The following is a 16,957-nucleotide window of genomic DNA, read 5'->3' as shown; positions in this document are numbered from 1 at the left end:
AATCATTAATTACATTATTTCTGTGAGAAGTAAAATTACTTAAGTGATTTTCACTTGTTGTTGAAATCGATATAAATTTTGCAGGCAAAAGTCACTAAATGACTTAATAATACTTTGAATCCCGGAGCCGTGTAAACACACGATTACATAACCACGCGTTGTGTCCAGGTCCCGTGTTTTCACGTGGTTTACCAGCAGTATAAAAAGTGTATTTTATTGACATCTAGTGACCTTTATCAGTACTTTTTCACTGCTGGTAAACCACGTAAAAACGCGGCACCGGGACACAGCGCATGGTCATTATAATCACGTGTTTACACGGCTCCGAGATACAAAGAACACAAAAAGAAGTGAGGCCCTGTATATGTGCGAACATTGCAATGCGCAATGTGGCTCTCCATAACAGCCAATGTTGGCAAAACTATCATACAAAAATTACTCATTTAATTATTTCAAATAAATCTGAGAAGTTTTTTTTTAATTTTTTTTATTTAAATCTTAAAATAGGGCACACATATCATACATATTGTTATGTGTGTTCTAATAATAACATTGCAAATATATTTAATTTATAAATTGTTTATCACATATGTCTTGACCATTATTTTAAATTTTGATATGTTTTTTTCTTCATAAATATTTTTTTCCATTTCGTAATACTTTTTAATTGCTTTAAATAAAATGGAATTTTGTGACTTTGCCTTTTTCCTAAATGGAAGTCTAATTTTGTTCTTTTCTCTAGTATTGTGATCGTGTTCATGCTGGTTCCGATCAATTTTTTTCCAAAATTCTGTTTTTTTATTAGAGTTTATAATTTTATGAACAAATATCATTGTATTGTAAAATATTCTTTGTTTATATGTTAATAATTTCATTTCATTTACCATCGACTTAACCCAGAAGTTTCAATTGATTTAACTTAGTATTTTCATAATGAGGAATTCCACTGTTTTCTAAATTATTTATTTTCTATTAGCGTACTATTTAACTAAGCAAGATATATATATTTATTTTTTTTGTGCGTTATTTACAAAGATATGATTTTTTAAAGTTACATTTATCAAATACCGCGCCAAATGACTGTAATCAGTGTGTCACTTTTCAGTAGTGACGTCATGAAACGGTTGGCGTTCTTACTTTCACTGACCTGACAAGAATCTATGGAATATTGCTTTGATTACTTCATTTAGTTGATCGTAATTTGCTCATTTCTATGTTATGGTTGTTTTTACGAACGTTTCGATTTAGAAAAACCTAGAAAGTTGACTTAATCTCTGGTTGAAATGTCAAATTATACAAATTACACTCTTTTTTTTCTATGGTCAAAACGTTCCTTACAAGGTGCGGGGCTTTAAAGCGGAAACCGGAAATACTACACGTAGATATAAGGAGTGACGTCATTATTTACGATTTTAAAGTGCATACTATTTTTAACATTTTTTATTTATTTTTGCGTGCGTTTTAGAGATATTTCATCCTACTCAAAAATTTTTAAATATTCACGTGTACAAGAAAACATTTTTAAAATTTAATTTCGGGCTGGGCTGGAATTCCTCATTATGACACTTTTAAGAAACCCTTCACAAAGCATAAAATTTCACAAAAATGTGCCCGGCACAGGGTAAATTCTATGTGTATTCGGCTGGTGCTCAAAGTGTTAATAAATTTTACTTGTCAATGGTTTAAGATGTATCTATTGCTTCCTCCTGACAATGGCCCACTAAACGCCATCTTTCGGGTGGGGGGTAATTGGAGACAAACGGGGATATCGCTTTCTCTCAAATATCAGCGCGATAGAAAGAGAAAGCTACGGGGATGTGCCATCTGGTGGGCCATCGGCCATTCAATAATTAATATCATTAATTGACAAAGGTCACTTTTTTCCTGACAGGTAAAATTCATTAATTGAGATTTTTCAATTTTAAAGCAAAAACAAAATTAAAATAAGGGAAAAATTAACAAAGATCCAAAGACAAATATTTACCACACTTGCCGAAAAAATTCTTTTAATTCATTGAAAAATAAATAAAATATTTGAGAAAATGTAAGAAAATATTTTGAACCTCATTATCTCAGAAACATGATTTATGCAAATAATGAGTTTTATCTCTAAGCAGACGATTTGGTAATACAAGCAATATGATAAAAAGGTACATTCATAAACATTATGGTAGCTATGTTCTGTGATAGCCAGCAGTGACTCCTTATCTTTTTTTAAATATATTATAAAAGAATTCAAGTAGCCGTTGAATTACAACACACTCAAATCCCATAGTCATTCTTTTCTCGGACAGCGTGTTTTTAAATGAATCCACGGGCGAACAAATATAATCTAAATATACTAAAAGAGATACATTATGTCCCAAATATCCATCTTAAAGCGAAATTCATTTACTGCTCATTGTACCTAGAAGCAGTAATAGATACAACTTTGAAAAAGTGTATTTTTTTTGTTTCATTTCATTACAATTTGTGCCTGCTCAAGAATGATCAAATAAGACATTAAAAACTGTGATTTTTGCTAAAATGCCGTCCAAATTGTCAATAACAAATTATACATCTGTAGAATTACTTAACAAATGTACAACATGTTTTGGTATAAGATTATTTCAATTAAAACATGAATTAATCTACCCTGTGGGGCCTGTGCTTTATTTTTTTTTATTTATTATATTTTTTCTTTGCATTTTACAATAGGTATACGTTAGTTACGTATACAAAGCACTCTATTACAAGAAAGTAAGGTGTGTGGGTGGGTATACATTTTATTTTAAATTTCAATAAAGGTCACTGAAAGAATACGATAGATATTGAAACAATTTTTTTTTTATTCGTGATGAAATAGATCAAGTATAAAAAATGATTAAAAATACGCGCTACTTTGAGCTGGTCTCATGTAGTCTCGAGAGCTTAAAAAATGGATTAGATTTTTTTTAAATGAAGAATGAATTAAATATATCATGTATATAAAATTATGGCATCTTATTATTTAAAAAAAAAAAAACAGTTTAATGATCGCATATGAAATTCCGAAAATTCATTTTATTTACAGTTTTTTGTACACTAAAAATTCTTAAAAGAAATGTTTTTAGTGTATGAGGAAATTTGAGAAAGCAGCTTACTTTTGTTAAAATAGATTTATTTTCTTATCAGCTTTACCGCGCGACCATACCAAGGTAGGTTATTTGCTGGTCGCTAGCTAGGCCCGAAAAACCGGCAGTAAAGAGTGATTAGAGATGTATGATAAAATCGCTCGCTTTTAGGCCTCGAACGTCAATTTGTCGCGCCTGCCACAGGCCTCGTACTATGGCCATGTGCGGCGTCTTTCATACGTTTTCGTATGTTTGAAATTACGCGCCCGCTGTCGCCACCGCCTTAGGCCCGCCCTGTGGACGAGCCCTACAGCTACTCAATGAAAATTAATATTAGGTCTATAACTTAAAAACTGTGTTTTTTTAAGGAAATTTGAGTGTTAATTAAATAAAATCTCGTACAATTATATTATTCAAAGTATTGTCCATCGGAGGTTACGACGTTTCCCCATCTTTCTGGCAATTTGTGGATGCCATCCCCAAAACACCGGTCGTCTTTTGAATCAAAGAACGAATCGAGCCAATTGTTGATGCCTCGAACTGAAGAGAAGCGTATTCCGGAAACTGCATTCTGCATCGACCGAAACAAATGGAAGTCAGAAGGCGTCGAGTCTGGACTATATTGCGGGTGGAGCAGAACTTTCCATCCACTATTGTTCAAATAGTTTTTAACGGGTTGAGCAACATGTAGCCGAACATTGTCATGTTGCAAAATCAATGTCTCGTGTCTGGTCTCCCATTCTGGTCGTCTTTCCTTCAATGCTCTCTTCAAACGAATCAGTTGTTGTCGGTACAGCTCTCAAATAGTGGTTTAACTTGGTTTTAGAAGCTCATAATACACAACTCCCTTCTGGTCCCACCAAATACAGAGCATTATCTTGGCGGCGTGAATATTCTTCTTCGCTGTCGATTCGGTTGGTTGGCCGGGCTTCACATACGATTCGTTGCGCTTCTGGCTGTCGTAATGACTCCATTTTTCGTCGCCAGTAACAATTCGATGCAAAACGACTTCTTTTTATGACGCTTGAGCGGCAGACATGCAAAATCACCTTTCCACGTCTCTCGGCTTCAACTCGTATGGCACCAAATTTCCTTGCTTTTGGATGAATCCCAATGCTTTTAGGCGCTTGGAAATGGCTTCTTGAGTCATGCTCAATGATTCCGCCAGCTCTTCTTGTGTTTGAAACGAGTCTTGATCAACTAACTCTTCCAATTCTTCCTCTTCAAACTTTTCGGCTGTACAGGCCGCTCTTTGTCTTTGATATCAAAATCACCAACTTCAAGCGTTGAAACCACTTGAAACACTGTGATTTTGCAAGAACATGTTCGCCATGCAATTCCACAAGCAAACGACGACTTTCGACTGCAGTTTTCTTTGCAAAAAAGTGACTCAGCAAAACTTCCCGCAAATGCTGTTTTTTTTGCCAATTTTCAAAATTTTCTATGAGTTAAAAAAATATGATGCGCACGAGCAAATCAAACACTGTTGACGGATTTTTACAGCTTATGAATAGAGCTTCAAAATGACATGTATGTCAATGATTTGCTACAGCGCATACACAAGGACATCTATAGTCCTTGAAATGTAGCTTGATTAGAATGACATTTGTATCTGGCGTGTCAATTATTTTTTTGTATACAACTTGACATATAAATCAACGTAAATATATAAAATCAGCTTTAAAACTAAAAAAAACTCAAATAAACCTAATTATTAATGATGTTCTTACAAAGTTACATCATTTTGCAAAAACATTAGAGATGGGACAAATTGATCAATGTAAATTGATCGAATAAAAAAAAAATTCATTAGATTTTCATTTCATTTTTTTTTTGCACCACAACAGGCCAGGAGGCCCAATTACAGTGGTGAATTACATTACAGAAAAACCAGGCCTGAGAAAAATCATATTTTTAATTTTTGTGTTTTCACCGGGAATCGAACCCGGAACCTTCCATGCGTGAGTCATGCGTCTTGACCACTACACCACGGAGGCCGTAGATGTTGTTCATGATAAAAGTATAAATGTCTTATTTTTTGGTGAATAATTGTCTTAAACCACTGTAATAGGCTGGTTTTTGCGTTTTTATATCAATTTTCGAAAACAGAGTTTCATGTTTGCATGAAAAAACTGATAAAATCGATTTGATCGGTACATGATCAGTGATCAGTAATTTCCCATCACTATTGACATTAGTTCGGCAGCTGTCATTTTAATCTAAGTTAATTTAAGTGTTAAATTCCGGTGATTAAGTTATAGACCCAATATGATAATAATAATAATTTTAATCAAATAAAATTAACATTGGTTTGGATGTAGAGTAAAATTAGGCCTGATAGTTACCATATATTCATTTCATCTCTTTTTAATAGTTTGCCATAATTTTTGCAGTATTTATCCGAACAAGTGCGTAGGTTTTCACGGCCACTGTTATCAATATGAATAAGATATAGAACTTTACACTTTTTCATAACACAAGCAGCCATTTCAGTTTCTCTTCCGTACGTCCAGCTCACATCACACCCAGCTGGTTGCTAAAGAATGGCTAAATACACTTTGGGCATGACTGAGTGTTTGAGCGTGAGCTGGTGTCATCGTTTTCCAGAGCTTCGGGTGCATCTATGTATATTAATTGGTCGATGTTACTGTACATCATGTTTATTTAATGTTTTTCTTCATTGCAACGGGTGGTTGAAAGTCGATTAACAACCAATAAAGGCAATAAATCATAGTGAGTTAAGATTGTATGAAGTATAATAAGATTAGATTGAAGTATTTTTAACAAATCAATATAAATTTGAATCTCATTTTTTAGTATAAAAATATCTCATTTTACACTAGTTACAGAATCTTGCATAATAGAAATTAAACAAATTAAATATTATACATAATATTTTTTAATTAATATTTAAGATCTCCATTTTAATAATTATAAGCAGTTTAGACTGCTAAATTTAAGTACCTAGTTTATATTCTAAACTTAAGTAAGTTAATATTGTTAAAGTTAAGTAGTTTATATAGCTAAATTTAAGTAGGTACCTAGTTTGTGTAGCTAAATTTAAGTAACTAGTTGATATAGCTAAATTTAAGTACCTACCTAGTTTGTGTAGCTAAAATTATGTACCTAGTTTATATACTATAGCTAAATTTAAGTACCCAGTTTAAATAGCTAAACTTAAGTACATAGTCAATACTAATAAATTTAAGTATGTATTTCTTATTATAGATAAGATTTGTTTGTAGAAATTCTCAGTCAAAAATCTATCAAAATAATTAAAATATATAATTAATTAAATACGTTTAAATGTATATTTTATATTATGGTTTGAGTATTTTAAAAGCCATTAAAACAAATATAAATAAAATACACACACAAAAATCAACAGGTTAAAGAAATATGAATGTTTAACGATAGGCCGAATGGTGAATGGTGAATTTATACAGTTTGTATAGCAACCACTCAAACCATCCAATGACAGGTCATAAGCCTTGTCAATGCCTAGACATTTCAATATCTTTTGTAAGATATATATCAAGTTTACAAAATATCCAAAAAGATTTTTTTAAATGATTATAAATTGTATCGAGATTTTGTAGAACCTTCAATAATATTACCGACGGTAAAAATGCTAAGTGGCTCATGTGCCACTATAGCCGAAAAAGAGTTATATTTGCCACTTTTCTTTCTTTGAGTTTTAAGCTGCATGGTATGAGCCGACACCCATAAATATCGAACGTCAAATATATATATGTCACTGCCAAAAAGTTAAATCAGCCACTCAACTGGGCGGCTAGGCTGCTCATTAAATGCCGAAGATAGAAGAACTGTCGCAAAATTCTGCAAAACTTGGCTTCAGAACTTTAACCCTAACTTTGTTGAATTATCACAAATAATCTTTTAAAGCTCATAATCTTTTGTAAATAGTTCAATTAATATATTAGAATTATGGATTATATAGTTAATTTAGTTTTGTCTATCTTAGAGTTGCACAAGATTCTTATATTATATTATATGAAAGAGACATGTCTTTCTTACACTATTTATAATTAGGATCAGAGACAATGTAAACTTAGATATAAGATTTACAAGAATGTAAAAATGCATTCTTAGTACATAAATACATTTCTGTATGTAAAAACACATTCCTAGAAGCCTAGCTGACATGTTTCAATTACATATTTGTTGATTTTCAAACTGTGCTATCAACAGCTTCTTAAAGTAATTATTTTATAATTAATTCATCATTAAATTATATGCATACATATGTACAAGACGTGATTATCGCGATAACTCAATACCCAAAAGAGAGAGGTTCTGATGCTTAGAAGGGACTGATTTGAAAAGAAACTAGTTTTGTATCTGTTTGTCTCACTGTGAATGCCCGGGGTGGTATTGTGAATTGAAAAAAGTGCTTAATTTGGGTATTTTATTTTTTGAGTGCGACGACACTCTGCTTTGTATAATAGCCACACTGATGATTAAACGTCAAATGATGTATAAAACTTTTTAAAAATGGAAAGAAAACAAATACGGTTTGGTCAAATCAACGTAATTAAGTGTTTTGGGTAATGTTTGAGGTCACAATAATGTTTTAAATGAAAATCATCATATTTAAATTTATTTCAACAGAGAGGGAAAACGTTTTTGGGAAGGGTATATGGAAGTCTAGGCATTTACAGGGCTTATGACCTGTCATTGGCTGGTTTAAGTGGCCACTTTACACACTGTGTAACATTCACCATTCTGCCCATGTTTGAACATCCACATTTCCTCAACTCTTCCATCTGTTGACTTTTGTGAAGTAAAGGAGCTGAAACCTTTATTATGTTGGTGAGATTCATCCGGCTGAACCAAATCACCTACTAGGCAACGCCTGAAAATAATTTTCCAATTTTTATACTTCTTTTTTTTACCGGGTAGTAATTCAACAATGTTTGAGTATGTCCAAATGCTTGCAGACTGGCTGGATTTTCTCCCTAGGGAGTTGTTCATATTTAAATTTATTTCAACAGAGAGGGAAAACGTTTTTGAGAAGGGTATATGGAAGTCTAGGCATTTACAGGGCTTATGACCTGTCATTGGCTGGTTTAAGTGGCCACTTTACACACTCTGTAACATTCACCATTCTGCTCATGTTTGAACATCCACATTTCCTCAACTCTGTAAGTGTGTAAAGTGGCCACGTAAACCAGCCAATGACAGGTCATAAGCCCTGTAAATGCCTAGACTTCCATATTCCCTTCTCAAAAACGTTTTCCCTCTCTGTTGAAATAAATTCAAATATGAACAACTCCCTAGGGAGAAAATCCAGCCAGTCTGCAAGGATTTGGACCTACTCAAACATTATTGAAAATCATCATGTTTGATTTCACGTGTTCATATGACGTTTAACAGTGTGTATCGTGATTCGCTGCCCATATTTTATTAAATTATTGAGGACAAAGCGATATTTGCCAGATATTAGATCCAGCCATTAAGAGTATAAAGTGTCTGTTTATTTATACGTCATTGTTAGTTATACACAAATTATTATTGAAAAAGACATCAAGAGTTAAGGATTGACTGTATTTAAAGACATTTTATGAATATTCTATCGAAATAATTGTTTTGTTTGAAGTCTTCAAATAGTTAATCTCACTTTTCTCCAATATAAAACTCAGGAAACTCAGCTCAAAGTTATTACATATTTAATCTTAGAATTTATATTTCACGATAGTTTCTTACAAAACTTTATCAATGTGTAAAGCATTCAGGTGTATTTTATTTTAAATAAAATATAAACTCATCTGATGTTGTTATAAGCTTATCTCAAGAAACAAAATGTTTATTTTAGAACTGTGCTAGTATTGAATTGATTATTGCAGCTATGTAATTAAGTACATATCAATGAACAAATTTCAATACTCCAATTTGTATCTAACCTAACCTGATTTTTCCCAGCAACTTTGACATAACCTATTGTGACTAGAATTAGGTAGTGGCCCCGTGGCTAGTGTGGTAGACTCACGGATCGAAGATCTGAGGTTCGAAACCCAATCTACCCCAATTGATTCCCATTTTCTAATCGTGAGTTATTTACAACGTGTTGAAAATGGCTTCAAAATTGAAATATTTGGATAAATCATAAAACTGCTTTTTTTAAATGCGTTTGCGGGCATTCTTTTACCATAAAACCTGTAGATGAAATTTGCTACCAAACTTTGATGTCTGAGTTGAGGTTACCATTGCTCTCCACCAGAAGGACAATTGCTGACCTCACGCCGAACCGCAAACATGTTAACCCTCCCTCCCCGGTGATGTGTAGCTAGTACACATTGCGTCTAATAACTATAATATCTTTATAAATAATATTGGTTTTAGATTTTCAGTATTCCTCCATTACACATTTACGTATCGACTGAAATAATTTGTTATTAAATAATAAGTACTTATTGGGCACAAAAAAACATTTTATCAGAAATCGGGAATAAATTACAAATATCATCAAAAGTATACTCTCAGTCAGTCACGTTGTCCAGTACTATATAACCACTCAGTAGCTCTCGGGAAGTTGGCGCAGGTGCATGTTTCGCCCGAGTCGTTAGCGATACCAATGGTTTTTTCATGTTTTCAGCAGTTAGATTTGAAATATTATCATCTTTGAATTAAATTATGGTTAATTAAAGCCATTCTCTATAAATATTTTATTTTTCCCTTTTTAAATCTCTTATTTTATCAATGTGTAGTGACTACACAGCACCGTAACTCGAGGGTGTTTAAGGACAATAAGGGAAAGGTTAAAGAAATAGAATGTGCATATGATCCCAAGCAACCCGACTACAAATATAACCAATAGACTCTAATATGAACAAAAACTTGCATCAGCCTCAGGCGGTTAAAGGGGTTTATAATCTTGAACTTATCTTTTGACAATTCAACTAAGGCTTAGGTTAGGTTAGGTTAGATTTTGTTCGACTTATTTAAATTTTGTTAGGTTAGGCTAATATTTAATTTTAGTTTTGGAGGGGAATTTTAATATTTCGTGACATTATTTTCTTGATCTGATGACATTTTTTTAAATGGATACTTTGTAATTTTATCTGTGAGTTATTTCATGTAAATATTTTGGCCACCGGTGACAGAATTGTATTTTTGTGTTATTTTCAATTTCTGTGGATTGTGCTATGTAACAAACTAGTGTAATAATTATGATTTTATGTGTTATTATATTATTGTAAGGAGCGGGCAGCTAGCCATGTAGACTATTGTTTTCCTGCAATTTTTCATTCCAATAAATATTTAATATCAAATGTTGTTTTTCTTTTAAACTGCATATGTTTACTTTTTAATCCACGTGTCCTAGGCCAGACTGCAAAACTTTCATGTGGGATTCTGAAGAATGTGAGGATATTGTGATAAGGAAAAATTGACTGTCAGTTAAGCTCTTGCAGAGTGGGGGTTTAGAGTTTTATTCCAGAACCTATTCTCGTTGTAAAGAGTATTTAGGTGGGATATTTTTTCAGTCACGATGTTACAAATTTATCAGGAAGCAGCTGTCTTCTGATATTTAGAGGCATGTCTGCAGTTTCAACCTGCAGAGAATTTGCTGGAGATAATTATATTGCCCCAATTGTTTGTCTAAGACATTAAGATTGGACTCGGTCTATAGTCCTTAAAATATAGCTTGTTTACAATGACAGTTGTCAGCAAAAGTGATGACACAACTTTGTAGTTACGTCTAAGAAGTGATTTAAATTGACACACGAAAAATCATTTGTATCTGACGTGTTAATTTATTTTTTGAATACAATGCTTGACATATAAATCAACATAATGATATAAAATCAGCTTTAAAACTAAAATAAACCTAATTATTGACGATACTTTTACAAGGTTACGTCATTTTGCAAAAATATTACAGATGAAACAAATTGATTAACGTACATCGATCTAATAAAAAAATAATTAATTTATTGTTATTCATGGAAAAAAGTATTTAATATCTTATTATTTAGTAAATAATTGTCTTAAACACACTAAAATAGGCTTGTTTTTGTGTTCTGATATCAATTTTCGGAAACAGAGTTTCATGTTTGCATGAAACAACTGATAAAATCGATTTGATCGGTACATGGTCAGTGATCAGTACTTTCTCACAACTAGTCACATTAGTATGGCAGCTGTCATTTTAATCAAGCTATATTTAAAGGACTATAGTTTAAGACTGAAATATTTGGGAAGTGGACTCCATAAAAAGCTGTCATAATCTAATAAACTTCAAATAAAGTTATTGTGAAATAATTTCCTTGCGGAAGGGTGTGATTTCCACCATATTCTGGATATAGAGGGATCATGTCATAGAGGGTTCATGTTTTTCTCATATTTTATCATGAGGAAGTTCACCAAAAATGTGCTTTTTCTTGAAAATGCATGAAAAAATAATGACACAGAACTACATTGCATGACTTTACTAGTTCTTCCGAATCAACCAATGATAAGAGAGTTGTGATAGATATCCGGTTTACGGTAAGTTAACTGATCATCAGCAGAACTCATTGAGAAGAAGGGGAACTTGAGATGAAAATACAAAACTTCATAAAATCTTTACGCTCGTAATACGATACATAAAAATGTTGAAATTTTTTTTTCGCTTAGTTTAATAGTCTATTACTAAATAAATAAAAAAAACTACTGACCTTTCTCAATAGGTGGTCGATATGAGTCTTCTACGAGAGTTTCCTGTCCATGATCATGCCTTCAAATTTAGTTTTCTTTGAGATTAGAATCGGTACTGAGTCTACGGTAAACTATTTTTCTAGTACTTTTTGTTTTCTCGTAAATTCTGCTTTTCTCAGGAGCAAATCAACTAACCACATTTCAGGGGATTCTAAGTTTGCGATAGTTAAACACGAACTCGTGTTAACAGAATACGGATTTGAATTTACGGTCGAAGTAAAGCCCGACCGTCTTAATTTCAGCGTTAACTTGGGATAGCACGGACTCAGAATCAGACTGGTAAATAAAATAGAAGAAAAATTTCAGAAAATGTTAAAAAAAAAAAACAAAAATCAACCATCACACTGTTCCCCTGTAAGGGTAGGCAGAAAGATAAAATGCCACATTGCTCTATCTTTACATACAGATCTCGCTTCTTCATATCTTCTCATGCACGCGCACTGATTATTTCGACTCTTAACATGTCCATCTTCAAGTGCTTGTTGGATGCCATGTCTTTCTTGGTCTTCCTCTATTTCTGTATTAATCAACATTTTCATTGTAAATATTTTTAGCCGTTCTTTCGCCATCCATTCGTTCTACATATTTAAAAACCAACGCAGAGCTCCTTTCTTGATTTCGTCGATAATGCTTATCTGAGCCTTACATAATGTACGAATCTCAACATTTGTGTAATCGTAGATAATTTTACCACACATTCGCCAGAGAGATCGCATTTTGACAGCATTCAGCTTACGTTTTTTTTAATATTCACACTAATTTATATTTCTTTGAATGCGACAAATAGAAATATGGAAATGTATCGGTTCAGATATCATAATAAATAAAAACATTTATCCACTATAATAATTTTGGTCCAACATTGTATATTATCAAATCTTTTTTAAGTACTAGAACTATTGGTGAAAATGTAAACTAAAAGCGACCGTACGCTTATGAGAATATGGTATAAAATTTTATGAATAAATAAAAACGATTTATTAACCCAAATATTTAGCAAACTAGATCTTTATTACATGTGATATTAGAGGTTATTTTTCTTTGACAAATATGATTATTCAAAGACGAAATAGCCACTTGATTTCAAGTTGTCAACAGACTTCGTAGATTTTTTCAAGAAAACAACTGGACCTGTCAGTCGGAGATCGGAGATAAAAAAACTCCCTAAAATAAAACAAGGCGGATGTATTTTTCCTGTATATACATCCAATGTTTCATTGTAAGGTTTCCTCGGTGTTTTTTTCGTTCGATTCCGCTGTAAACACTCGCAGTCGATCCACCTGTTGGTTCCATATGCGCGAGTAAATCCGATGTTTATAACTTGCGAGTTTATAATTACACCGGACGCGGTCGTATACAGAAGTGTGTGTTATAACGTAGTATATTCATCTCGCGCAACAGGTTTCAAATAAATATTAATTTTATACATTTGTGTTCTTTCGCCGCGACTGCTTGTTTACTTTGATACCGAATCAGAAAGTGTTTTCTTTAATTCATATCGATATTTTATGCCGCGGTGAGTGCAGTAAGCAATTATTGGCATTACGCGTTCGTGTGAAATGTCAACAGACATCGATACAGTTGGATGCAGTGTGACTTTGTTATAATTAAATTAAAAGTGTTAGCGTTTGCTGCTTAAATGGCTTAATTAAATTGCACGAATGCTTTTCGCCTTTGACAGCTTTTTAGCGAGTTATCGAGGATATTCTCCCGTGTGGTTTTGCCTAGTTTTCCCTGTGATGTTATGCATTATGACTAACGATTGCCTTAATCATGCGCCTCAATGCTTTAATAATTTAATTTAATATACCCTGCCATTTACATTTTAAAATGATGCCATCGAGTGCCGATAACGTGAATCGGGTGAAGTCCATCACGAGTAAATTCGAAGTTTTGAGTGAAAACACGAAATCTGACGACAAAAGATTAGTGAAGCTGCAAAATACGACCACAGTTCCGATCAATTTGAAGAAAGCGAACGACTTCAACACCCCGAGAACTCAATTATGTAAAGTCAACTCGGATCCGAACAAAAATAACGGAAATTATAAATCTTCTAGAGATAAATTAGATTCGTCTTCGTATTTGGGGAACAGAAAACGCCTCAAAGACGATCTTTTCGAAGACGAAAAGATCAGATCTAAACGTAACGGAGAATCTCAAAGTGTTAGTTTAAAAATGCTGCCAAATAGTACAAATATTATAGAAAGTGATAATGATGCCATTTCGGGGAAAGAAAATATCTCGACTGATGATTCTAAGGGTCTGTCGCGCCAGCTCAGCGATCCGATTAAGAAGCTGCACAGGAGCCCCGCGTTCCGGTGCGATCGCAGCCAGAAGATCAGGGACTCGAGAACGAACAGCCTCAACAGCGACGGCTCGGACCATTCGCCCCAGCCGGAAAACGATCGCTGCAAACTCAGCAAAGACAAACTCAAGATATTAGGATTACTGCTCGAAGAAAAGATGAAACAGGACAATTTTGAGTTTTCCAAACCGAAAAAAACAGGGAAAGAAAATGACAAAAGCCTCGCCTCGGACAATACCACCAAACTGAACGTTTACACGGCTGAATCTAAAAGCGCCGTCGACCATTTCAACACCGAAGTTGTCGATGGCGACGTGCAAATTCCTCAGCACATCTTGGACCAGTACGCTCGCGTTATAAAGCCGAAGAACAAGTCTTTCGTCAAGAAACCCGTCGCTAAATCCGAAGTCGTCCTCTCCGACAGCGGAGTCAGCTCGGAGAGCGAGAACCTGATCTCCGACGATCTGGAAGAGAGCGTCGCCAAACCCGAAAGCTTCGACGCCATTCGGAGTAACTTCGAAGGAAAGACTCAAAAGAAAGAAGAGGGGAGAAGAAAGATCAGCAAAAGATCCGTCGAAGATAAATACAACAAACACTTTGATGAGAAATCTAGTAAAGAAAGATTACTAGTTGATGATACCGCCGACGATCCGATCGTGGCGAAACTACCCGGTTTAAGAAATCGCGATTCATCTCTAACGGACACTTTGAAAAAGGTTTTAACTCAGCCACTGCCTCCCGGACCTCCCCCTAAGAAACCCCCGCGAACTTTCGCCTCCGAACAAGCCTCCACCTCGAAGTCTCCCGATTTCGAAACCGCTAAAAGAAAACTCAAAGATTTGAAGGGAAGTTTATCCAAACAGCACAGGACGAAAGAAGAGTCCAGGCTGATGCTCGCGAAGATCGAAAATGCGCTACTCAAACACGAAAGCAGCGGCAAAATAATGTCCCCCAGACCGGCTAAGAAATTCGACGATTCCAACCTGTTTTTGAGCGACGCCGATGTTTCTTTAAATGACTCGAACGGAAGTTCCAAATCCACTTCGAAGCTGGTTAAAAAGTTGCACTCCGCCAAAAAGGATGTCCATTACATGTGCACGGAAATCTTAGACCTTCATTTTCCCGAAAGCAGAAGCCTGATCAACTCTAGCAACGCGAGTTTAAATTCATCCGACCGCTTGCAAACTACGAATTCTTTCACAAAATGCTTAAACTCATTGAATTGCACCGGTAACAGTTTGACTTCGTCGCCCGGGACCGATTATTCTAAATTCGGGTCGGTTTCAAAACGCAATTCTCTGACCAACATGTGCTGTTCTTGCACGTTTGTCAGTCCGAAGGGTTTGAGAAATAGCGTAGAAGACTTGGCCGACTCTTCCGTGCGACTGAGCACCTTCCTACCCAGCCCCAACAAAAGCCTAGAGAGTTTGAACAACTCGCAAAGTGGATGCGATACTTGCAAAGATAACTCGGACTCGCATGACCGATTCAAGTGTCACGTAAACAACTCGACTTCGAATACAAAAACGAGCCAAGAATCTCAGTCCACTTTCTTCGTGGATAGAAGCGAATGCGCTAATAATTCAAATGATGGCAAATCGCAGTATGGCGTACTCAAAAAGAGCAAATCGCAAGAACATATTTACGCAGAACCGTATGAGTTTTTACGGCAGAAACAAATTATCGAAAATGGTATTTCTTCGCAGATCGCCGCATCCAAGTCACCTCCGCCTCTCTTGCGAACGAGCACGCAGTTAGAAGATGGGTTCGGAAGATTTCGGGAAGCCGATTTTACCAAAATAATCACAAACGCACCCATGCAACAGAGCAAAGACATATTCGGGAACTGCAAAAGATTATCGTCGACCAGTTTGGAAACGAGTCCCGAGTTTACGACGTCTTCGTTAAAGAGTTTCAAATCGGATAAGAGTTATTCGAAGCGAGAATATAAGACATTGCAGGATCCGAAGTGCAACGATAGTCAGTCCGGTTCTAAGGTGAAGGATATTCTGATGCGTCTCGAGGCGGGAAGGAGCAGCCTGAGGTATGAGAAGAACAGAAGCGTCGACGGACCTTTGGGTGCTTCCGGGAGGAGGTTTCACCGTGAGAAAAGTTCATCACCGATTATCGAAGATAATCACCACGCCGATGAAGCTAAGAATGATGAAGCCATCGATATCAGGAGAAACTTCTTGGTAAGTACTAAAATAATTATTATAATGAGACAACCCTTTTAATACCCTTTCATCGCTCTAATTTTCTTGCCCCCTCTTTCCTATACATGAGTTAATCAGTTTTACATTACAGGCATGTACACAATAAATACACTATAAATATATAGTATGCTTCCAACTTCTTTCATAACACGGACTATCTCTTCGTTCTAGTAACGAGACAACCCTTTTAATACCCTTTCACCGCTATAATTTTCTTTCCTCCTCTTTCGTATACATGAGTAAATCAGTTTTACGTTACAGGCATGTACACAATAAATACACTATAAATATATAGTATGCTTCCAACTTCTTTCATAATATGGACTATCTCTTCGTTCTAGTAACGAGAGAACCCTTTTAATACCCTTTCATTGCTATAATTTTCTTGCCTCCTCTTTTACAGTAGTAGCTGCTCGATTGTTGAATAATCTACCCACGAATGTTAGAGATCCCTTCTTTATTTACATTTAAGTCAAGATTTAATTGTCGCTATCTAAATATTTGAGTTGTTCCTTTCTCCTTATTTCCTTCCCATCCCCTCTCCTCTCTTCATAGTATAGTGTTGATTTTTATTTTTTTAAAGTTAATTTTTGTTTTTAATTTTATATAAAATCATAAGATTC

At 34.7% G+C, this 16,957-nt stretch overlaps 1 protein-coding gene across 1 annotated transcript; it reads left to right on the top strand.

Annotated features, from left to right (window-relative positions):
• Positions 1-12,912: 12,912 nt before the first annotated feature.
• LOC148281671 (uncharacterized) lies at positions 12,913-16,313 on the top strand (the record flags this gene model as incomplete). The annotated part of the gene is made up of 1 exon (XM_088226332.1): positions 12,913-16,313. A coding segment is annotated over exon 1 (2,673 nt), but the record flags the coding sequence as incomplete, so codon positions are not given.
• Positions 16,314-16,957: the final 644 nt, after the last annotated feature.

This window comes from Micrasema longulum, unplaced genomic scaffold (genome assembly GCF_059751315.1).
Source record: "Micrasema longulum isolate JH-2025_06_02 unplaced genomic scaffold, ASM5975131v1 h1tg000421l, whole genome shotgun sequence".
Taxonomy (NCBI): domain Eukaryota; kingdom Metazoa; phylum Arthropoda; class Insecta; order Trichoptera; family Brachycentridae; genus Micrasema; species Micrasema longulum.
Note: the sequence above shows the minus strand (reverse complement) of the source record. Positions and strands in the feature narration are given on the sequence as shown.